Here is a 21,788-nt window from a genome sequence, read left to right on the forward strand (position 1 = left end):
TCCGCCTTGTCCAGCCCTGGTTGACTTCCAAGTGATCGCCGGTCACGACAACACGTTTAGTGCCGCAGCCAAACTTCATCTCTCTCTCAAGTTAAGACAAGCATCCCGTACGTGACCAACACAACTCGCAAGCTCGTGTGATCTGTATGACATTCCGATCTCGCATCGAAGTGGAGAAAGGCGGTGAATGGGAATAGACCAATCGTGTCTGGGCCAGCTCCTGTAGATTGTCGAAGAACGAGCTCTCGGTCCGTATCCACGGGGCGGTAGTATCCTCGATCTTTGCTCGGACTCTTGGTCTGCCAGTCGCCATTGTGTGTTCCAGTAGTCATTGTCTGCCAGGGATGACAAGTCGTTTTAAGTCAGAACTCGAGCTAGCTATCTGCTCTGGTCTCTCACCGTCGTATTTGCATCATCAAAGATTGGGAATTGTGAAGGAGACAAGACCTGAAAACAAAAGAGCTGCGACAGGAAATAGGAATGACTGATGTAACCAGGAAAGAAGAAGATAGTCTTGACACCTGGGTAACGCTTGCAGTCCGCCCTGGTAGTGACCAATCTATGTGAAATGAGATGGCTCTCGCCCAAAATATTCTTTCGCGGGTATCTCGCTGCTTACGTCCGTGCCTATACACCACAAATCCTGATATGAAAAGCCTGTTCGGTGGTCTGTTGACAAAGAACCATATGTATGACTCTGGTGGTCGTTCCTTCCCTCCACCCCTGGGATAGCAATCTGTTGTCCCGAGTACTCCATTCTTATAGTCAAAACTCCTGGCGTTGAATACAGTAAAACGTGGCTTATTTACGCTGGGGGTATCGTCCGGCCGTTGAAAAGAAAATTAGAGAAGTTCTCTGGTTGATACAAAGAGATGATTGGTGATAAAGCCGGTACTGCGTGGGCAGAGGTGTAGGTCGTGTCTTTAGTTTGTGGTAAAGGTAGTCTCCACAAACACCTGAGAATGACAAAGCGTATGGCGCAGCATTGAAATCGAAGTCGAGGTCGCCCTCTGTTGGTTCCAGTCTAGATTGTGGGTAGCGTTGATGCTGATAGGCGCTAACAGCACCCTTCGAAGTCTTATCTCGCCGTCCTTTACCGGCTAGGTTCCCATGCCCTATCGAATGGGTCCCGACGGAAAGGATCGTAGGACGATTGCGATCGTGGACCAAGCGGTGGCGGCAGTGGAGGTCCAGGGTGAACGGATCTTGGCGATGCATGTGGTGGGGGAGGTTGATGCGGCGGTGGTAGAGGCATACCCTGCTGTGGCGCAAAAAGAGTGCCGTAAACCATGGGCTGTTCCGACTGCGGTGGGCTAAAAGTAGGCTGGAAATCTCCGGTGCGCCTTCTCTGAGCTGCCGGTGCAGAATCTGAACGTGGACGACCGCCGTCATCGCTATGTCGGGATGTATCAGTTCCACTCATCGCTGACATTGGGTTCACGCGACTAATGGGAGACGATGGCCTGACGGGAAGCTGTGCGATTCCCACGTGCCGTGCAGCAAAGTCTCGCATGAAATTCCTCTCCTCTCGATAGAAGTCCCGTTCTGCACGTAGCTCGCGCAGATCTTGCTGCAAAGAGGAGATGGTGTGTGATGCTTCCTTCTCCTTCTCCTTTCGCCGTGCTCGGAATCTTGCCGAGGCTCCAGCATTTCGCTTTCGTTTCTCGTCTGCAACCTTTGATGCATGGAGCAAATCGAGCTCGACGGGTACAACCATCGGGCCTTCGTCGGTCTCCAAGGTCATCTGGTAGTTTCCTTGACCAGAGTGGTAGTTTTCCGGCTGACCCCTCCTTACAACGTCTTGTGCGTAGCCCCCAGGAGTTGTTTGTGACCTGTACGTGGCAGGCACATTCTGACTGACGGGTGCACTGCTATAATGATGGAAAGGTGAAGTCTGGTGCGACAGGCTCGGAGAAGGACGAGGGAAAGCAGGATCCTGACTTGGCGGATGGATCACTGGTGGGACTGCATGCGAAGTAGGCGTGGGTATTGAAGTCTGTCCAACACTAGATTGCTGTGAGACATCTTGCGGTTGAATCGGAGCGTACGACCTCTGGGTCACCGCGAGAGACGGTAAAGCTGGGATGTCGGCAACTCCTGGTTCCGCTGTATAAACTCGACTATCGGGCGCGGTGTGGGCTGGGCCTGGATATCCGCTCGTTGTCTGGATCGATGGTAAGCTCTGGGTCCCGAGACTGGCCGCGCGTAATCCAGGCGATTTGGCCGTTAGAACTGGCCTAATAGCTGGAAGAGTTGCTAGGTGGACTTGTTCTCGTGTTGGTGAGGAAGGCTCTTGTCTTTTTCGACTCCGGGGCGAACGAATTGGTGGAGGAAGCCGGGATATCGAATCTGTAGCGCTTGTGGGCGTGTTTTCGGACGACGGATTCAGTATGCTGTGCATACCCAGACCTCTCGCAGGGGTCGTTTGTGCTGTTTGTGGCGATCTCTGCTGAACGTCGAAGGACCTTTCCCCGACGGTGGCCGGCGGCCCAGCGAGGCCAGGCTGGTAAGCACCATAGGTTCCAGGCTGGCTGGTAGATGTCGCGCCTGGTGCAGGGAGGGGGGCATTAGACGGCTGGCCAGCCTGCCCAGGATTTGGTCGTTGCGATGTGTTGAAAGCGCGTTCGCCGGCCTGGCGGGACATCAAATTGTAAGCCTCGTCTAGCGGGCGATGCCCTGGTTGTGACCATCTACCGTTCCCCTGCCCGTTCGCTTCTCCGCCGCGTCCCCCCTCCCACCAAGACGGTTCCGAAGCGGGCCCCGAGTGCGGAGTTTGATGCTCGGTATTCCACGCTGAATGAGAGTAGCTAGGCGCGATGGCCGGTGAAGGAAAAGAATGGACAGAGTGTGGTTTGAGCGCGACGGTAGCCAGCTTGGCTGCTGTTGATGCAATGCTCCCAGGGCAATTCAGTGGAGCATGAAGGACGCGCTGACGGAGATAAAGTCACAAGATGGAATGCTGGGGATGACAGGGAATAACTGTGCGCAGGATATCGGAAGGCTGGTGGCGCTGAGAATGATGCAACCTCATCAATTCGTTGTAGGCAGAGACTCTAGCAGTAGTGGCTCGGTCAGGCGTACGAGGGCGGCTTGCTGAGGTGCAGAGATTATTCGTTGTGGTTTAAGTGGAGGCAGCGAATGAAGTGCTCGAGCTGGTATTCCGGGATCTAACAGGCCCAGGACTTCCTCCACAAGGTAGATTTCTTGGTGAGACCAGGCAGAGCGGGAGTTGGAAAGTGTTGTGACCCAGATGAAAGACGGAAACACAGCAGTCAGCTGGTAGTAATTCAGTCGGTGGGAAGACAAAGGCGAATCCCCAAGTACCGGAAGCGATGGATTTTGGGTAAACGGGGAAGACGGAAGAGCTCTTTGGAAGGTTTAGATGATGAGATGGACGCTTTCCCGGCTTTCTAGCGCCAGGCTTACGTCGCCAGCGATGTGGAAAGCTTCGACTTGGTAGCAGGGCCCGGAGTTACACCAATGGTACTCGGTACGTGGAGGGGAACATGAAGGCCAGTGGAGCTGGGCAGTCATGATAGTGTCGAGGTAGTGGCAACCCACACAGCGGTGGGCAAGTCACTGATTAATGGAGTCGCGATTGCTTAGGCGGTCGGAGGCAAATGGCCTAGGGCCAAGGGGATGGTGGCCGAAGCTCGAGAAGATGATGATGGGAGCTTGGAGCAAACGGAAGCTGTGATGAGTGGGTCATCACGCGCGGGATTCTGGATGGGTCCGTAGAAGGTGGAGGAGGACACACGTCAAGTGTGATAGCGCGACAGGCCGGTCCTGGCAAGCTTGGGTCGCCGGGGCATCGCGTCGTGGCCACTAGTGATTCTCAATCTGACCAGGGTCTGGGTGGTAAGGGGACAGCGTCATGAAACTTTGCGTACCAAAGGCAAAGCGAGGGCCAAAATCAAGATGACGGGATGGGGCAACAAGCCCCGGGAGTTGGCCCCTCAGCTGGCAGACACAAACGAAGGCAGCCAATATGAGGGTGGTTGTTCCGTGAGGATCGAGGCGACGACGTGTGGGGTGCCTGGCGCATGTACCTGAGTGACCATGTGTGGCTCATGGCTTGTGGCCCATGCGGATGGGTGCATGGGCTGCATGGCCGCATGCACTGTGCATGTCAGTGATGGATGTTAATGCAATCTGCAGCCCAGCTGACCCGTAACCGGGGTGCTGAGATTTAGCGCCTTTCCAACCCAAAGGTTGAGCGGACAGGGATACTTGGGGCGATGGGGCTTTGATGCGCGACTTTACCTGCTTTGAGATCGGGGGGCCCCGAAACATCTTTTGGGCGGCTCGTAACCAAAACTCTGCGCCAGAGCTCGCCCAGGATCAGGGGGGTAAGCTTGGGAACGGTACCCATACGGCCGGTTCACCCACCATCCGGGCTGGTGGGCTGGCGCTTGGGATGCAGAAACTGGATCCCCTGTCCCAAGCACGAGGGTGTGCGAGTAATCTTCCGAACTCTGCTGCAGGGTGGAAAACGGATTGTTCGACAGAAGAAGATTGTACTTGGTTAACCGTGCACATTGTCTGTGACCCGCAAGCGGGAAAAAAAGCAGCCACCATGCACTACACGCATGGTCGATCCAGCCCCCTGCCTCAGCTACAGAGGATACGGGGGGGGCTCCGTACGGTGCTCATAAGCGTCCCAAAGTACTCAGATCGCGCACTCGTGGGGCTGGGAGGAAGACTCTGTTGGTTCCATCCGGGATTGGGGACCTGGGTCTTGGTTTTCTCCCAAGAATTGCTGGTAGCAGTAGTGCTAGTCGCGACCGAGGTAGCGGTATGACGCGATAGCTTAGCTGCTGCTAGCCCGCGGCTATGGTGATCAAGGCCAAGCAAGCAGTTTTCGAAGCTCGGGAATTGACCGCTATGCGAAGATGATGCTTTTCGTCGACGGCACTGGTTCGATGGCAGTGTGGGCGCCGACTTGGCTCCAATTGTGATCCGGTTTGGTCACGAAACGGATGGGGATGTCAAGGAGATTCAATTTCCCCTCTGAAGAACGCAACTTCGCTTAGGAGGATCTGCGAGTCGTGGCTTCTGTCGCCATCACGGGCAAATCAAAAAACGAGACGTCCGGTGCGGTAGCTCGTACGGAGTAGCTCGTAGCAGGTCCGAGCCGCGGCGGGCCAAACGGTCAGAGTCTGCGCCAGAGTCAAAGGAATTTTCAAGACGGGAAGCGTGGACTCCAGTGAGTGGTAGATGACCCGTAGTGTGTTGGGCATCAAGCCCCCAAGTCAGGGAGGGTCAAACAGCCAAATTCGATGTATTTGGGCAGCAAATTCTCCGGGTGGTCGCCCTCCTTCGGCATGTAAAGCAAATATGTGCTGGTCGTGGAGCTGAGGGGATGTTCGAGTGCTGCATGGCATGCAGGCATGCAGTGGCTTGGGGCAACTAGCAGGCCTAGCAAGCCTAGCAAGGCCTGGGAGCCGCAGCTCGGCGGCATGTCGAGGTCAGCCCACTGCCGCATGTCCTGCAGTAGAGGCCCTGCTTTTAGCATCACCCGCATTCGCCAATGGCTCGCATGCTAGGCGAGGCAATAGACCACCGTCACACCGCGTGCGGGACAGGATGGGTATTGCGTTATTGCTTCTTCTGTTTGATGTATCCCACGTACTCCGTACAGAAAGCACGGGCCGCGATAACTGGATATTGACGGCTTGTTGAGGATCAAGATGATATCCGAATACTTGAGACGCTGCATCCCGCGCCGATAGCAGAATCAAAGACTGACGGGTCACTTGACCAGGCTCCCACGCTGAACTGCAGACCCCTAGTCCTGTCAATCCCAGGTAGCTGGTTAGAGATGACGCCTGTCACGAGCTCCCGATGATGCACGCCTGCATGCGACCTGCTATCATTGACCAGATATCAGAATCATGACGTGACGCCAAAAGGAATGGCATCTGTTCTCTCTGGCATTCTGATACACCAAAACAAGGCACTCGTTCACCGCCTCAGTTTGCTTTTGCGGGTTGGGGGCAGTCTCATCGGTGCGCCGTAGTCCGTAGATTGCTTGCTAAACGGTCGACCAGAGCCCACGTGGGAGAATCTCTGAAGGAGGCGTCAGCAATCGTCCGTTTGTGGTTATTGGTGTTGTTGAGCGAGTATTGCCTACAGCGCGTCACGAGGTCTAGGCTTCAATCTCACAAGATCGCGGCAGTTGCGGCCCGTTGCAGCTGCTCGGCTCGCAACTGCGAATTATTTTCCCGTCGGAGGCTCCTGGTGGTGTTACGTTACGCAACCGATCGTCCCGTCTTCGCTCTTGTTCAAGTGCCGGGGGGAATGCCCAGCTAAGATTCATTCTTCGCTTGCAGTTCGCGGTACTTGCAAGGACGCCTGGACATAGCTGCTGCCACGTTCATGCAGCATCGGCACACCCACGGATGGCTCCCTTGCTGCCACCCCTTTGGTATGTATCCAACCCATCAACATGCATCATCATGTTACATCTGCGACGGTTGGTCTCTGTCTAGCCTCTCGTCGGTGTCGGTGATCTCATTAGCCTGCACCGTTTCCTGTCATGCACCCTAGCTCGACACAAGCTCTAAAGTAAGCCCGGAGCTTGGACCTGGCCCGAAGAGCAGCGACGGCATCACTAAGTCATGTGACTGGACTATTCCACCCCTTGCCCTTGTTAACCCTTGCAATACTGCACGCATCTTTGGAGCTGTCAACCCCATCCGAGATGTTTCAAAGCCCTTTTCGGTCTCGGATGCTCGTTGTAGACATATCACATTCTCAGTCCTCCCGGAGGAGACTTTGGCCTGCAAGACCCCAGCATCGACAACCCTGAAGCAGCGAGCTGGAACGGGAACTTCACTTCCGAAACGCTGTCACTCAAACGCTAAGCCGATCTTGATTCCTGCCTACTACCATGTACGGTTCTACTGTACAAAGTATAGAACGTTTGCGGCAAGTGGCCTCCGGGTCACTGACGGCTGCCAACCTCCGGGATCCTCTTCCCCGGACCCGCCTGTTGCGCCTGCCGCAGCCTCGCCAACATCCGCCCGCCCCTAGGAAGTCAAAGCCACTACTCCGTAAACACCTTGCTTCATCCTTTCTGCTTACCGCTCCCGCTAATCTTGACCGCTTTTCCCTCCCTCTCGAACCTCTAAAAGTCTGGACTTTGACCGCCATTTCATTCGTCCAAGTTTCTATCGCTTCTTCGTTTCGAGGTCCGCGCTCGTCCCCTGCAGTCAACCCCGGTCTACCAACAGGACGCAAAAGGGCTCCGGAGAAGCCTCCGAGCGGCACCACCCCAGCCGCGGTTCCGCGGTCTCAGATTCTCGGACCTATCTTCTGCGTCGTTCTCTACGAGGCGAAAGCTACGAAAACTCTTGCGACCAGGTTGTCATGACCCGAATGCCTCATCTAGGCATCAGCAAGGCACGTGGACGTGATGTTATCCGTGATGCCGCTCGGTTGGAGCGCAAGAACAACCCCGGACCAGATATGGCGAAGATTCCGTCATCAGGTAAGGCTTCATACAGGCTTCTACGAACACTCAAGATTTCGAGTCAATCTCGTAGGACGGTTCAGAGCAGCATGTCCACAAAGTGAACACGGACGCCCTCCATTTCCGATGCTTCACACAAATACCTCACTGCCAGATCCGAGACGCTTCACCGCCATCCTCAACGTGGAGCTCCGCACAGAAGACCGTGCAAGAATGGCAACGTACGGTCGGTTGCTCTTCTCTCGACTCAATTCACATCATGATCTCAATCTGCTGACCCGCCCTTTCTTTTCACTCGAAGCAAACCTCCCTCTTCTTCACCCCCTCCACCCCAACCTCGCACCTGAACAGACTTCCCGCCCACTTGCCCCCATCCTCATCCTTGGCCGTCGTGATATACAACTCGGTGCCCACAAACACCGGACACGTAACGTTCTTGACCGGCAACCTCACCACGCCCGTAACCTCCCCCTGCGGACTAATCCTGATGACCTTCGCACCCCCATAAACCGCATGCCAAATATTCCCCTCCACGTCCATGACATGCCCATCAGGAAACTCGCCCTCCACCTCATGCCGATACAACACCTTCCTCTCCCCCACCTCCCCGGTCCCCGCCACATACTCAAACCTCCCCACCTCCTGCCTCGGGCTATCCGTAAAGAACATGGTCCCATCATCCTCACTCCAACTAATCCCATTCGGAATCGTCACCCCCTCCAACACGGTCGTCAATTTTCCTTTCCGTCCATCAAACCCATCCAACCGCATCAAACACCCATCCCGATCCGGCTCCCCAACCGTCGGATCCACAAACGCCTCGACCCAGAACCTGCCCCTCGAATCCACGCCGCCGTCATTCGCGCGGAACCGGCGCGTGCGGTCCTGCTGCTCCTGCTCATCCGTCACATTTTGCCAGAAGCGTGCCACGTACGCGTGCTGTCCCGTGCGCAGGTCGAAGCGCGTGACGCCGTCTTTGGCGCCGCAGAGAATTTCGTGGGTGGGGTCGACGCCGGCAAGGTCGGCAGTCACGCCTACGGGCATCGAGGTGGAGATGGTACGGAGGGAGGAAGGGCCGGCGCGAAGGTCCAGCAGGTGGAGCTGGCGGTTGTTGATGTCGAGGAAGCGGAGCGTGTGTGAGGGGGCGTGGTAGTGAGGGCCTTCGCCGAGGGAGCAGGGGATTTCGAGGTAGGGCTGTTGGTTTGGGTGGGATTAGAACTGTGGTGGAGGGATCGCAAAGGAGCGTCTGGGAGATGAGACTGGAGTGAGGGAGGGGGGGGGAACCCAGCAACTCTCCGTCGATGTCTTCACAAGCTCGAAGACGGTTGGCCTCATGGGCCACGAACTAACAGGCATAGGATCGGCAAACCTCGACGCGTAGCTGACTCCAATTCGCGGCGCGGCGAGGTAGCTTTGGACATGGCCACTGCCCCTAATGAAAAGGCAAAGCGCGCAGAAGCGTGCGTGGGTAGACTCACCTCAGTAACGTTCCACTCCTGGACCCCCATCTTTGGAACCGTGTGTAAAGAGAGATAAGAGATGGCTCACAGACGCTCAAAATCGGTAGTGCGAGAGCCGCCGTCAGCAAGTTGCTTTCCTGTGATATCACCAAAGTCCACCGAACGAACGTCAGACAACCGCCCGCCGACAAAATCACGTTGGGCTTGCTCGTTTGAAGCCTCCACACGCTATGTAGGATCCTGTTTCGCCAAACGATGCTGAGAGTAAGACTTGCGTGAAAATTGAATGGGAAAAAAGCTCAACGGAGAATCAGTTCTGGTGGTAGTAGTAGAAGAAGTAGTATCATCATCATCATGAGAAAGTAGATGGTATGAATTGCGGCTAAATGCCCCGTCCGTCGGGTCCTAGCAGTAGCGGGACTGCCGATTGAGCCGAAGATGTGCCGATGAAGACCCACGATGCCACGATACCACGATGCCACCACTCTCCTGCCGTGTGATGGATGGTAGCTGCAAGTCCTTTTACCTTTCTTGCTCGGCGATAAACGCTCAGCGCTTCATGGATTGCTTGAGATCAGGATTAATAGTTCCTTCCGACTTTGATAGTGGGTAAGCAGACAGTGGGAAAAGAATGAGTTATGCTTCTTCGTCTGTAGCGACGCTCTCTAAAATCGCCGCAGCATGTTTCTTATTCGAATGCTCCTTGCACACCATTCCACCCGAGGACACATAGTCCCTAACATGTGAACGCCTTGCTAATTAGATGTCCTCGGCCCTCCCAACGCAGTTAGCACCACCATCTATGGTGAGACGTGCCCTTCCCATATGACTGCGAGATACCGTTGCCTCGTAACACCACATGCGATCCTTTGGTTTCCGATATGACCACCTCTCCGTCGTTCAGCTCTTCCTGGGGCTCATTTCGTCATCATCGGCAGCCTCGACGCGGAACAGAACTTCCTCCAGCCACCCTTCCAACATGTCCGTGACGCCGCCGCCCATGCCAACTGGATTCTCTTCGTCGATGCGTTGGATTTCGTTAAAAACACCGGCGGCTTTAATCACCAGTTTGCGGACTTGTTCATGCGCTCGAGCCCGCTCATTGTACAATTGGTACCCCGAGTGGTTGGAGGTACGGTAGAATTCAGCGAGGTTCTGCGCTCTGCGCTTGAGAGCAGCCTCGAGGGCTGGGATAATGACGGAACCAAGCGCGCTGGGCTCTTGCCGCTGCATAGCTGCGGAGCTAGACGCCGGAACCGCGCTTGACGCCTTGTCTGGGTGCTGAAGGTACATTTCGGGCAGCAAACGTGATTCATCCTGCAGTTTCTGCTGCACTTCCTTCGTCCCCTTCTGGGGGAGAGGGGCAGCTGGGAGGTCTTTGGCCGTAACCAGTGGTGGAAGCGGTTGTTGGCCGGCTGGGGCTGCTGGCTTCGGCTTATTTTCTTCTCGAGCATGATGCGGCTGAATGGGCTCGCCTTTGCCCGCCTTGCCTTTGAAGGGTGGGATCTCGGGAATGAGCATTTTCGGCTTCTGACCTGGCGGTGTGCTTGTCTGTGGCGACCCTTCTTGACTGTCATTAATTTTCATATATCCCATGTCCTTGGCTAATTGGGCTTGGAAAGCCTTGTTGTACTCGTTCGAGCCAGGGCTGTCTTTACTGGGAAGCTTAGATGCGGCCGAAGACATAGCTGCGGGTGTCTTCGGAGCCGGAGTCCTGGCTGCAGGTTGAGGAGGCAAGTCTTTCACGGGAGAGGCCGGAAGAGCCACCTTGCTGGGCGATCCTTGAGCAGCATTGTAGGCGGCCGCTTTGATTGGAGATTTTTGCGGCGACGATGACAGTTTTACGGTATCATCAACCTCGACAGAGCCGCGCGATGGCTCTGCAGACGCTCTGACATTGGCCGCAGAGTCATTCATCGCCCGCAGTCCACCGCCTCGTCCGCCACCGACAGGTCTTACTGTACCAAAATCCCACAAATCCTCGTTGACTGGCTCTCGGTGCTGCAAATGAGCTTCATTCTCATCGTCTTCATCGTCCGAGTTCCTATTGCCATGTGTCGCTTGCCATCGCTCGTTGCGTTCTATGAGCTCTGTCAGGTAGCTAGTCTTCTTGGCTCGTTTGACAAATGGATGCTTCAGCAGCTCTTTGGCTGATGGTCGCTCTCGAGGATCTCGTCGTAGACACAGATCAATGAACTCTTTGAACGATTTCGAGAAGTTGCCTTGCAGTGTAGGTGGGGGATTCTTGGGGATTAGGAATAGCACTTTCATGGGATGGATATCGGAGTAAGGAGGCTCGCCCTGCGCCAGCTCGATTGCAGTGATTCCGAGGGACCAGATATCGGCCTTGTGGTCATAGCCCGACTGCTTAATAACTTCGGGTGCCATCCAGAATGGAGTGCCGACAAAAGTGTTTTTCTTGGTCATAGTCGCGGACAGCTGGCCTGACACGCCAAAATCGGCCAGCTTGACCTGGCCATTGGCACCAAGTAAAACGTTCGCGGCCTTGATATCTCGGTGCAGCTTCTTGTCGCTGTGCAGGTAGTCCAAGCCCATCAGTAATTCGCGCAGGATGATGGAGATGTAGTCTTCAGAGAGGTTTCCAGGCCGCATAAGATCTGAGCAGCTGCCGCCGGAGCAGAATTCCATGATGATCCATAGATCTGAGCCTTTGAGGAAAGAACCGTGGTACTTGGTCACGTAGGGCGACTGGAGCTCGGAGAGGATTGAGATCTCTTGGATGATATCCTCGACTTCGTCCTCGGCATTTTCAACATCAATAATCTTGATGGCCACCGACTGGCCTGTCCGCTTGTCGACACCTTTGTAGACCTTGCCAAAACTTCCTCCTCCTATGCAATTCTGCTTTGTGTAGAGCGTTTCTGGATCGACGCTCATGATGGTGGGGCAATGCGATCTCGATAAACTTCTGAGGGCGACACGAGTCAAGTTTCGGTCCGAAGACGTATATGGACGAGATCGCAGCCACTCTCTTGCACGAAGTCTGCTCGATCGCGTAAGCACAGACTGAGAGAGCCACTGGGCGGTAGACGAAATGTTGATGTTTCGATGCAAAGGGTGTTCAGCAGATTGAGTCGTACAGATTGTTCGTCAACTCGTAAATCGTAAATCGTCAAGAATGAACGGCTCGCAGCCTCGGAAGGAATAGTCTGGGTTGGGGAGGCATGCAAGAGATGATGTTGTTGAGATGAAACGCAGTCTATTTACTTGGGCTAGATCGAGTTTAGAAGGGGTTGCGGCCGTTGTCACTGTGATTGGCCCAGGCAGTCGCGACCCTGGCCAGACAAGGCTATAAGCGAGCAATGCGGAGGCAGGATTTCGACATCGATGCGTGACGTTTGAAGCTCTGATTCACATCCATTCCCAACATCACACGTGCTGGATGCATGATCTCTATCGTTTCGCTTCCTCTCGACGGGCACTATCAATGCCCGATACGCCTAATAGGTCCCATCAGCTAGGTATCGTTTGTGCAATTGGGGCAACGCCGTACAATGCAGCCATGTCCGTTGTGTAGATATCATATCCCGTGTCTCATGCAGCTCCTTCCACTCCCTCGCTATCCTCATTATTCCGCGCTGTCAACGAATTCCACCATTACTGTGCCATTCTTCAGGCCTGCCGCCTCAATGGTCTCGTGTCGCGATTCGAGGAGGTTCTTATTCATCGAGATCAGCTCAAATTCGGCGCCATCCTTGCCCTCGATAGGTTCCGCTTTCAGGAATTCATAGATGCGTTGCACAGGATCGTTTTGCGCAAAGCGTCGGATAATGCGCCCGCCTGCATGTTTAATTTGCACACGAGTAATGCCTTCGCCAGCCTCGGGTTGGACATGTGGCTGGTCTGATGAAATGAGAGAGAAAGGCGTGGGCTCCTTCGCCACATTGCCGTTCTGGTCAATGTCCATAGCTTCGCCTTGATTTCTCATGTCCCCAATGCTCCGGGTGAGATCATCGGGATCTTCCTTTGTCGACGGCTTCTCAACCGCTTCGGAGGCAAGACTAGCTTGTAGGGCCCGCTCCAGCATCTCCTCCTCGGTCATCTCATGTACAGACTTCTCCTTCTTAACTTCAGATTTCCGTTTAGCCACCGGGTTGCGGGCGTTATTGTCGAGGCTGTAGCGATCGAGAAATTCGTGGAGCTGCATCAAGAAGTCTGAAGATGTCGGGATCTTTCTGGACCATAGCTTCACCTGTTCACCAGTCCGTGGGTCCACAATGGCGACATGTGGATATTGGTCCGGGTTGTCATGGTTTTGGAAGTAGAAGGAGTTGTAGTCTGAAGCGCGCGGATCGTCTTTGCTGTACTGCAGGAAGATGAAGTTTTCCTTGATCGTATCAACAACACCGTCGTTTTTCCACAAATCCCGATTCAGTGCTTGACAGTCGAAGATGGAGCCGTCCTGGATATTAATCAAGAGCCACTTCTTGCCCTCCTTGCCTTCATCTCTTGCTTCTTCCCAGCTGCCTGTGAACATGAGGTCCCAAGGTGGTTGGAAAAGTCGTGCAAGCATATTGGATCGTGCTGATTGTTCAGATGCTCCTCCCGTGGCTTCTGCGAGATCTGGCTGCGGTTCGCCCTCATCGGTCCAGATGGCAGAGGTTTCTCGCTGGTTGAATATACCTCTTTGAGCTGCACCTGGTCAGCTTTATTAAAACAGTATGGAGCCGCCACACGTACCCTGTGGCTGATGCCGCTGTCTGAAGGCCTGCATTCTGGCTTGCATGGCGTCTTCGAAATCATCCATCATATCTGCTCCAGGTCCAGCAAGCGTTTCTGCGTGCCGAGCAATCGGCGCGCGGACGCCTTGCTCTTGATCTCCGTATGCCTCCTCTTGCAATCGTCTCGCCATCGCTTCATCGTCTTCGAAATTGGACGACTGGTGGGGCCGAGATGGAGCACTATCATCGTCATCCACGTTGATAGGATCTGAGGAGTTGCCAGCGGCCGCAGGTCTGAAGGATGGTGGTGGTGGCGGCGGCGGCGCAGAGGTACCAGTGGAGAGATCAGCTCCGCCATTCTCAAAAAACAGCTGGACCGCCTGGTTTGGATCACCGTCCGCTAATTGTGCATATTGTCGAGCGATATCTGGGTTGCAGCCGGTCACCGCAACGATCTGAGAAATCGCTTCGTCGTCCATAGTGAGAGACAAATATTTAGGAATGTATTGGAAAACCCAAGACGCAGGAAGAACGCTCGATCGATTTTGTAGATGGGAAGGGTAAGTGGAGATGGAGACAGGCTTAAGTGACTATCTGTCTCACGAATGGGGGCGCTTCGATTGTTCCAGAATCAAGCGGGCAGGCATCACCAAAGTGTCACTGATATTTGATCAAAACGCGAGTCAGGCGGGTGGGCGATAAATAAGTTTCGAGGAGGCAACATATACTCAAGCAAATGATTCTACAGTAGGCCGCCCTCGCCTTCGTCATAGCAAGGTGGAGACCCACCTGGAAGCCCGCAGCGCTTTATGCATCCGGTCCGTAAGGCTGCAAGTTGGGTTGAATGACTGTTGGCGGCAATCACTTCGGTCGTCTTCTTAAGTCATACGTAGTAGCTTGCGGCTGAATCATCTTGCAACCATCCTTTGGAATTCAACATGCGCTCAGAGACAGCTCGGCTGCTGAATTCAAAACGCTTGTGTGAGCGACGAAGTAAAACCTGAAAAGGGTGAAAACTGTATCCTACAAACATTGAGGGCTACGCAGTCATTGCAGAAAGCTGTCTGTAGGAAGTAACATACATGGTTACGTCGTCTATTGTGCTCGCACTATGGCGATAGTTACCTCGGACAAATTGAGGCGGCGACTTCAGAGACCCAGCCTCGACAGCCTCTTAATTGGACGTTCTACGGCGGAATCCTGAGGCCACATTGCGCACTTCCGTCATTTGAATCTGAGGGTTTTGGTTCTCATGGCCCGCCGTACTGCGTTTGTGGGCAGCCCGGAGTCGAGAGTGGGCATAGTCGTGGGCAGTCCATCGCGTTCCCGCCGCGACTGCATGCGCGATGTGGCTTGTGCCTTCCCAGCCACCCACTTTAGCTTCACGCGTTTTCGACGCGTCGCGCGCTTGCTCTTGGCGTTCGGCTCAACCTGCAGGTGCGTGAGTCGCGACTTCCCAGCTTCGTACAACCTGAGTCGCTCCTTCCTCTTCACGACTCAGTCAATTGCCGACAACCCTCACCACACAAAAGCAGCGACCATCTTCATCATGCCTTCTGTTCTTGGAAAGCGGATGAGACAGACTCTCAATGCTCAAGGTATGACCAAGTTTTGCTTGCAACACATGTATTGCGAATATTGATGAGATGCAGAGAACATACCATCAACACCATCCAAGCGACGGCAGACGCGACGTGCAGCTCCTCAAATATATGAAGATACAGCAGAGCCCGAGCAAGTCTCTACTCGGCGTTCGGTAAGGGACGGTACCGAAACGACGAAATGTATCGTTCAAGACCTGAAGGAACAAAACGAAGCAGCCGCAGATGACCTTGTTTCCCCACCGATATCTGAACATGCTCGCAAGGAGAATGTCCCTCCATCTTCTTCCACTCCTACTGCTCTTCGCTTCAAGGACGCACTTGCACGCTCGTTACCTTCTACCCCTCGACACCGAGTTCGACTCGGTGGCAAGCTTCTCACTCCACGATCTCAGCGGTCCGTTGAGAAGAATCGTCCATACAGCGTATATGCCGCTGCACGACAGTTGTTCACTCAAGCCAGCAGCCCCACTCGGATAATCGGCCGCGATGAAGAGCGGGCTCAACTGCAAAGCTTCATTTCCGCTGGCGTGAAGACAGGGAAAGGAGGCTGTCTCTATGTCAGTGGCCCCCCTGGAACCGGCAAAAGCGCACTTGTGCAGGAAGTCTTCGAAGGGTTCAGAGAAACCGATGGGCTGAAGATCTCGATCGTCAATTGTGTGACCTGTAGGACAACCTCTGAGGTGACCAGCCAGCTGTCGCAAGACCTGGGAGTGCCACTCGACAATGGCAAAACTGTCAAGGATGCTATGGGCAAACTCTTCACCTCGAAGAAATCGAAGTCTCTCTACCTGGTGCTCATGGACGAGATCGACAGCCTTCTGGACGGCGACTGCAACCTGCTTTACGACATGTTCGAATTGGCCATGCACCGCTCCTCATCGCTCCTCCTTATTGGCATCGCGAACGCTCTCGATCTTACAGACCGATTCATGCCCCGCCTCAAATCGCGCAATCTGAAGCCATCGCTCCTTCCATTCTTACCTTATGCTGCTTCAGACATGTCGAACATCATCACGCAGAAGCTGCGATCGCTTCTGGACACGCAATTCGAGGTGGTACCTAACTTTGTTCCCGTCATTCATCCAACAGCGATCAAGCTGATCGGGAGCAAAATCGCAGCGCAGACTGGTGACCTTCGGAAGGCATTCAATCTGGCCCGCCGGACGATCGATCAGATCGAGAAGGAGGCACTGCAGCAGTCGGCCGACCAGGGAGTGGGCACGCCTACGAAAGAGCCACTCGGCGAGCTTTCGAATGTATCGCACAATGTCGTTGCCACTCCACCCAGTTCGTCTCCTTTGAAGCCGGACACACCTGCGATCACTCGATTGACCGCCGAGACGGCTCCTCAAGCGTCGATCAAGCATGTAGCTAAGCTTGCATCGAGCATCTTCAACAATGGCACTGTGTCCCGACTCGGCGGGCTCAATCTGCAGCAGAAAGCGGTGCTATGCTCACTGGTGGCAGCCGAGCGACGACAAGACAGTCGTGACCCGTTCAAGACGCCGTCAAAATCGTCAAAGAAGGTGCCGAGTGTCAAGGACCTGTTTGAGAAGTATGGAAGGCTCTGCCAGCGAGACGACGGACTCTTGCCTGTGCTGAAGAACACCGAGTTTCGCGATGTAGTGACCAGTTTGGAGACGCTGGGCCTGGCTCATGAGGCGTTTGGGAGAAGCTCGAGCATGCTCACCCCGGGCAAGACGCCAGCACGCACTGGACGAAGCATTGACGAACGACAGTTCGTCTCTGCAGTCTCGGAAAGTGAGGTGCGTCAGAGCTTGATGGGACCAGGGGCAGAGTTGTTGCAAAGACTGTTGAATGAATAAGAGCGCAGCGACATTGGTTCACATAGATACAGCTATGTCTTGTGAGCAGGCCTGTACAGCGAAACGGCAGAGTCTGGCAGTTGCCGACATCACATCAGCGGTTCGGTTCTGGAGCGTTCTCAGCGTACTCTGGATACCCACCTAGTAAATTAATGACAGACAAGAACTCAGAGTAATGTCCTCCATGATTTTTTCGGGCTGCCTTGATTCATGCATGATTCTTCTTGGGGGACCTGGTCTCATTTCCGGCATAATTGCAACCACCCCGCCGCCTACAAGGCGGTACTGTAGCTCGTGTTAATCTGATATGACTAAGACCGTCCTGGAGCACCACAAAGTTACCGTGCGTCATTCTGCAGACGTCTGGTGCTCAATGAGGTCGTGGCCATTGGAGCACGATGGTCTAGCACCCTGGATCGGCGGGATAAGCATCGCAACCAAGCTCTCTTGGCTGATAATTAGCTCCAAACCCTCGGCTGGAGGGCGCCGGGCGTCGTAAGCCTGCGACAGCTGCACGGCATGCCGGCATGTGTCGCTGCCAGGTAGGATTAAATTGCGCCTTCAGCGCAAGGTCCTGCTGTCGCGTTCCGACGCCTCTGCTCTTCTAATGCTGTTCTCGCAACTACATGAGCTGGAAGCACTGTCACGCGAGCTGGTTCATTCGGTCCAGTAGCTGAGCCTGAACTGCGGGGTGGCTTCTTGCAGCATCGCCCTCACCATCCACTCTGCGTCGCAATGGCAGACACGAATAACAGCAGTACCGCAGCGGAGGATAGCAACCCTATCCTGCGCCATGCCCGGGACCAAGAAATCGACAGATTCGGGGCACGTCTCATAGACAAGACCCAGCAATGGCAAGATCAGTTCCAGGCCTCGAAGCCGGAGAAACAGAACACCAGCGACACCACCAAGTCCAAGAAAGGACCCCCTGGGGGATTCGATGCGACTCCGGTCCCAGACGCGCCACCTGGCTACACCCTTAGAGTCACCTTCGTCCGCGCCGACAACCTCCCATATGCCGATCTTGGTACCTTGTCGGCCGATCCTTACATTATCGCGACACTCAAAACTTCGCTCCCGAAGCGACACAAGGAAGATTCGCCCCTCCGAATACGTATCCCTACGGTGCATAGGAATACTGTGAGCTGCTCTGCTGCCATACTACGGCTTCTAATCTTGTGTACTTCAATATCTGACATTTGCAGAATCCTGTCTGGAACGCCGAATGGGTTATTGCCAATGTGCCAGCTTCCGGATTCTATCTCAAGTGCCGACTATACGATGAGGACCCCGCGGATCATGACGATCGCCTAGGCAACGTTCACATCAACGTCCCAGCAATTCATAATGACTGGACTGGCTTCAAGGAGCAGACGTACGAGCTCAAGAAGCGAATGGGCAGCAAGCGTGCCTACACTTTTCGCGGATGCGCTGCCATGTTTTCGAGATCTGTCAAGTTCTCTGGCTCGCTTGTCGTAACTATCGAGAACCTAGGACCTACACAGGACGAAAACGGCGGCCGGGCCTACACTGTGGCACCTTTGGCGTGGAGCCAACATTACTCTCCTCTTATCGGAAGGTAAGAGACTGACGAATCTAATGCTAGCCAGATCGACTGCGGTCGCGGGCAAGCGTTGTACTCTTTGCAATTACTAACGGCTTCACAGGCTTACGGGAACGAAGGAGCGGGATGAGGACAAAGACGGCAAGCCCGGTGTCGATCGTTATAATTTCCAGGCGATCCAGATGCAACTTAAAGGCCCCGTGCCGGCCGAGCTGTATCACCGATATGTTGAGTTCAAACCCTTTGTTGCAGTAAGTCTTTTTCAAGATCAAGGATGGATCGTTGCTGAGAAAAAGTAGGGCATGTTCACCGACAAGTCACTCCGAGGCCGCATACTGAACAGAGCCCTTCATCATCAACATGCTCGAATATACAACTACGACAAGTCAACCGTTTATGGCAAATATGAAGAGCCATGCCCTGAGATGACCAAAAAGTTTCTCGAGTTCTGCCACTGGGATCAGGGTGGCCGTATCTTCACCTATGTTTTGACACTGGACGGTCACTTTCGTTTTACTGAAACAGGCAAAGAGTTTGGCATCGACCTGCTATCGAAGCACACGATGCATAGCGACGTGTCGATCTACATTGCGTTCTCTGGCGAGTTCTTCATCCGTCGTCTCCGGCATCCCCACGGACGTCGTCCGGAAAGTGGTAACAGTGGCGAAGCTGTGGACGACCTCCTGCCGCCGGAGGATGACCATGTGGAGGAAGAACGCTCTAGGAACAAGAACCTCAAATTTCAAGATCCAAAGTACTACGAGCTCGTCATTGACAACGACAGTGGCACCTATCGGCCCAATGCGAAAATGCTCTCCAAACTCAAGGGGTTTTTTGCGCAAAATCTGCCCGGCTTAAAGGTTGCTACGCTAGACTGCCAAGCGGATGAAGAGAAAATGAACAAATTGAAGGACGAGCAAAGGGAAAAGAAGAAGCACACCGGCGCTCACATCACATATCTACAGAACAGCTCTATGAGTTCCATCAGCAGTAGCGAAGAGGAAGAACTCAACAACAGAGCCGACGGCCAAGTCAAGGAGCCCAAGTATAAACACGAGTATCACAAATACATGGGCAGAGGTGAAGACAAGCATCATGGCGACGGCTCAGCAGCGAAGTCAGACACGAACGCAGGCGAGAAGGGGAGCAACGGGTCAGCTTCACCAGCCTCTCCCACAAACGAGAAGGCCGTAGAAAGTGCAGACGACGGTGATACCCAGACGAACGTCGATGAGAGCAACAAATCGGACGAGAAGAGCAGCAATCCCCTCATCCACCCATGGAAGTCCGGCGCGCAGCATCTCACGGTGAATGGCGTCGTGGGCAAGCACGCACAGAAGCAGGCCAAAGAAGAGGGCGAGGCGAGAGGTGAGGCATTGAACGATCACTATGAGAAGCAGGACGAGAAGAGCAGCACGCCGTCCTAGGGACGAAATTTCGTGTGATTACAAAGGGAGCAAATGTTGGATTTAATGATACCCAGGAAGTGACTTTGCGAGAAGAAAGTCCAGTTTAATGGGCACAGTTGGCGAGCGCTGGAGTTCGGCGTCGTTGGGTGCCTTTGATGGATGTTACAGTACGATGCTGGCTACCGCAGGTTTATGGACATGCTGGGGAACTGCGCCTTGGATCATTGTTCAGTTGTCCATCAAGGGGCGAGCAGCTCGGAAGGGGATCTTCTAGCAATAGCACTGAGCCGCCTGAAAATAAAGCTTGTCTTCCACCCTTGTCCAGCAGCCAACGTCCCCTAGGAGTCATTACGCTGGAGAGAACTTCTCTACTTTCAGATGCATCGCATAGTCCGCACCCGTGCAACACTACTATCTACACAACCGGTACCACAAGCATCCGAGTCCGCCGTCTTGCCAAGACTTGGCCTTGCTTTATATCGCCGACATCACCTCACGCTCACCTGCAACGGACATTCTCTCACTTCATCACGCCACTCTCCCTTTCTTCCCCGAACCTCCATTACCGTCACCTTGGAACCCTCTCGTTGCCAACGTAGTATGTCACCACCCTCTGCCACCGACCCTTTACTTCCCAACACCAACGCCAACAACGCCAACACTCAGCCATCCTCACCCGAACAGCCCAAGCTCGCCCGCCGCAACATGGACCGTAACATCTACTGGACGCTCGGTTGCGTCTACGGCGCCAGCGCCGTGGCTCTGGGCGCTTTCGGCGCGCACGGCTTGAAGAAACGCATCTCGGAGCCGCAGCGCATCGCGAATTTCGGAACTGCTGCGCAGTATCAGGTGAGTACCGAAGTTTGTTTTCCGAGTTTGAGCCCTCGCACCTGGTGCACCTGTCTTTTGCCATACCGTACCCCGTCGTAGACGGTGGTAAGGTCAGATCGATCCGGGTGCTCGGCAAGCTTGGGGAGCGGGAGCGGGAGCGGGAGAGCGTGGCCTCTTCGGCATGAAGCGGTGGCAGCAGACCGCTTCCCGTAACCCGTCTCTTCTCCAATCCAAAGCCGATGCCTGCTCCTCCCTCCTCAACCCGAATCCCACGCCCACTTCCGCCCACCCATTCCACAGCCTTCCTTCCGCCCTCTCCACCCCCCGATCCCCAATTGACTCCAACCTCTCTACCCCTTCCCTCTCCCAGATGCCAACCAACCCGATCAACCCCACTAACCACATCTACCCACAGCTGATCCACTCCGCCGCCCTCCTCCTCGCCTCCTCTGCCGCCCCGGACAACAGGCTGGCCGCCAACCTCTTCACCGCCGGCATGACCATGTTCAGCGGCAGTTTGTATCTGCTGGTCCTCAACCCCGCGCAGTTCCGCTTCTTGGGGCCCGTCACGCCGCTGGGGGGACTATGTCTGATTGGTGGGTGGGCTGCGCTGGCTTGGCCTTGATGTAGTAAGGAGATTATGGTGACAGAGTGAGAAGAGTGAGAAGAGTGAGAAGAGAGTGAAAGTGAGAGAGCTTTGGGGCCACGCGTTGAGCCTGGTATGAGCTTTTTGCTTTTTGCTTGCAACTCAGGTAGATAAATCGATCATCTTTACACACAAAGTCAAATCGGTGGTGCTATCAACAGAACATATGAGATTTACTGTACTGTCTTTTCCCCCGTTGTAACGATGGATAGTGGTGAGCATCAAACACAACACCTTTTTGATCCTGATTGATCCCTGGACGCTGGAAACCCTTTTCCGTTTTGCCTTTTGG

The 21,788-nt window shown here is 54.4% G+C and overlaps 7 protein-coding genes across 7 annotated transcripts; 3 read left to right on the plus strand and 4 right to left on the minus strand.

Annotated features, from left to right (window-relative positions):
• Positions 1–1,093: 1,093 nt before the first annotated feature.
• Positions 1,094–2,644, minus strand: HMPREF1541_06665 (uncharacterized protein; the record flags this gene model as incomplete). The annotated part of the gene is made up of 1 exon (XM_008720995.1): positions 1,094–2,644. The coding sequence occupies one exon, from the start codon at positions 2,642–2,644 to the stop codon at positions 1,094–1,096; it is 1,551 nt and encodes a 516-aa protein (XP_008719217.1).
• A 5,121-nt stretch (positions 2,645–7,765) lies between these two features.
• HMPREF1541_06666 (uncharacterized protein) lies at positions 7,766–8,982 on the minus strand (the record flags this gene model as incomplete). Its single annotated transcript, XM_008720996.1, has 2 exons — positions 7,766–8,668; positions 8,953–8,982. The coding sequence occupies 2 exons, from the start codon at positions 8,980–8,982 to the stop codon at positions 7,766–7,768; spliced, it is 933 nt and encodes a 310-aa protein (XP_008719218.1).
• Positions 8,983–9,834: 852 nt separating this feature from the next.
• Positions 9,835–11,832, minus strand: HMPREF1541_06667 (uncharacterized protein; the record flags this gene model as incomplete). The annotated part of the gene is made up of 1 exon (XM_008720997.1): positions 9,835–11,832. One exon carries the CDS (start codon positions 11,830–11,832, stop codon positions 9,835–9,837), a length of 1,998 nt encoding a protein of 665 aa, XP_008719219.1.
• Positions 11,833–12,523: 691 nt separating this feature from the next.
• HMPREF1541_06668 (uncharacterized protein) lies at positions 12,524–14,095 on the minus strand (the record flags this gene model as incomplete). The annotated part of the gene is made up of 2 exons (XM_008720998.1): positions 12,524–13,587; positions 13,636–14,095. The coding sequence occupies 2 exons, from the start codon at positions 14,093–14,095 to the stop codon at positions 12,524–12,526; spliced, it is 1,524 nt and encodes a 507-aa protein (XP_008719220.1).
• Positions 14,096–15,165: 1,070 nt separating this feature from the next.
• Positions 15,166–17,046, plus strand: HMPREF1541_06669 (uncharacterized protein; the record flags this gene model as incomplete). The annotated part of the gene is made up of 2 exons (XM_008720999.1): positions 15,166–15,214; positions 15,269–17,046. 2 exons carry the CDS (start codon positions 15,166–15,168, stop codon positions 17,044–17,046), a joined length of 1,827 nt encoding a protein of 608 aa, XP_008719221.1.
• A 735-nt stretch (positions 17,047–17,781) lies between these two features.
• Positions 17,782–20,037, plus strand: HMPREF1541_06670 (uncharacterized protein; the record flags this gene model as incomplete). The annotated part of the gene is made up of 4 exons (XM_008721000.1): positions 17,782–18,186; positions 18,252–18,625; positions 18,714–18,861; positions 18,910–20,037. 4 exons carry the CDS (start codon positions 17,782–17,784, stop codon positions 20,035–20,037), a joined length of 2,055 nt encoding a protein of 684 aa, XP_008719222.1.
• A 582-nt stretch (positions 20,038–20,619) lies between these two features.
• Positions 20,620–21,475, plus strand: HMPREF1541_06671 (uncharacterized protein; the record flags this gene model as incomplete). Its single annotated transcript, XM_008721001.1, has 2 exons — positions 20,620–20,868; positions 20,966–21,475. 2 exons carry the CDS (start codon positions 20,620–20,622, stop codon positions 21,473–21,475), a joined length of 759 nt encoding a protein of 252 aa, XP_008719223.1.
• Between the last annotated feature and the right edge of the window lie 313 nt (positions 21,476–21,788).

This window comes from Cyphellophora europaea (genome assembly GCF_000365145.1).
Source record: "Cyphellophora europaea CBS 101466 unplaced genomic scaffold supercont1.6, whole genome shotgun sequence".
Classification (NCBI taxonomy): Eukaryota; Fungi; Ascomycota; class Eurotiomycetes; order Chaetothyriales; family Cyphellophoraceae; genus Cyphellophora; species Cyphellophora europaea.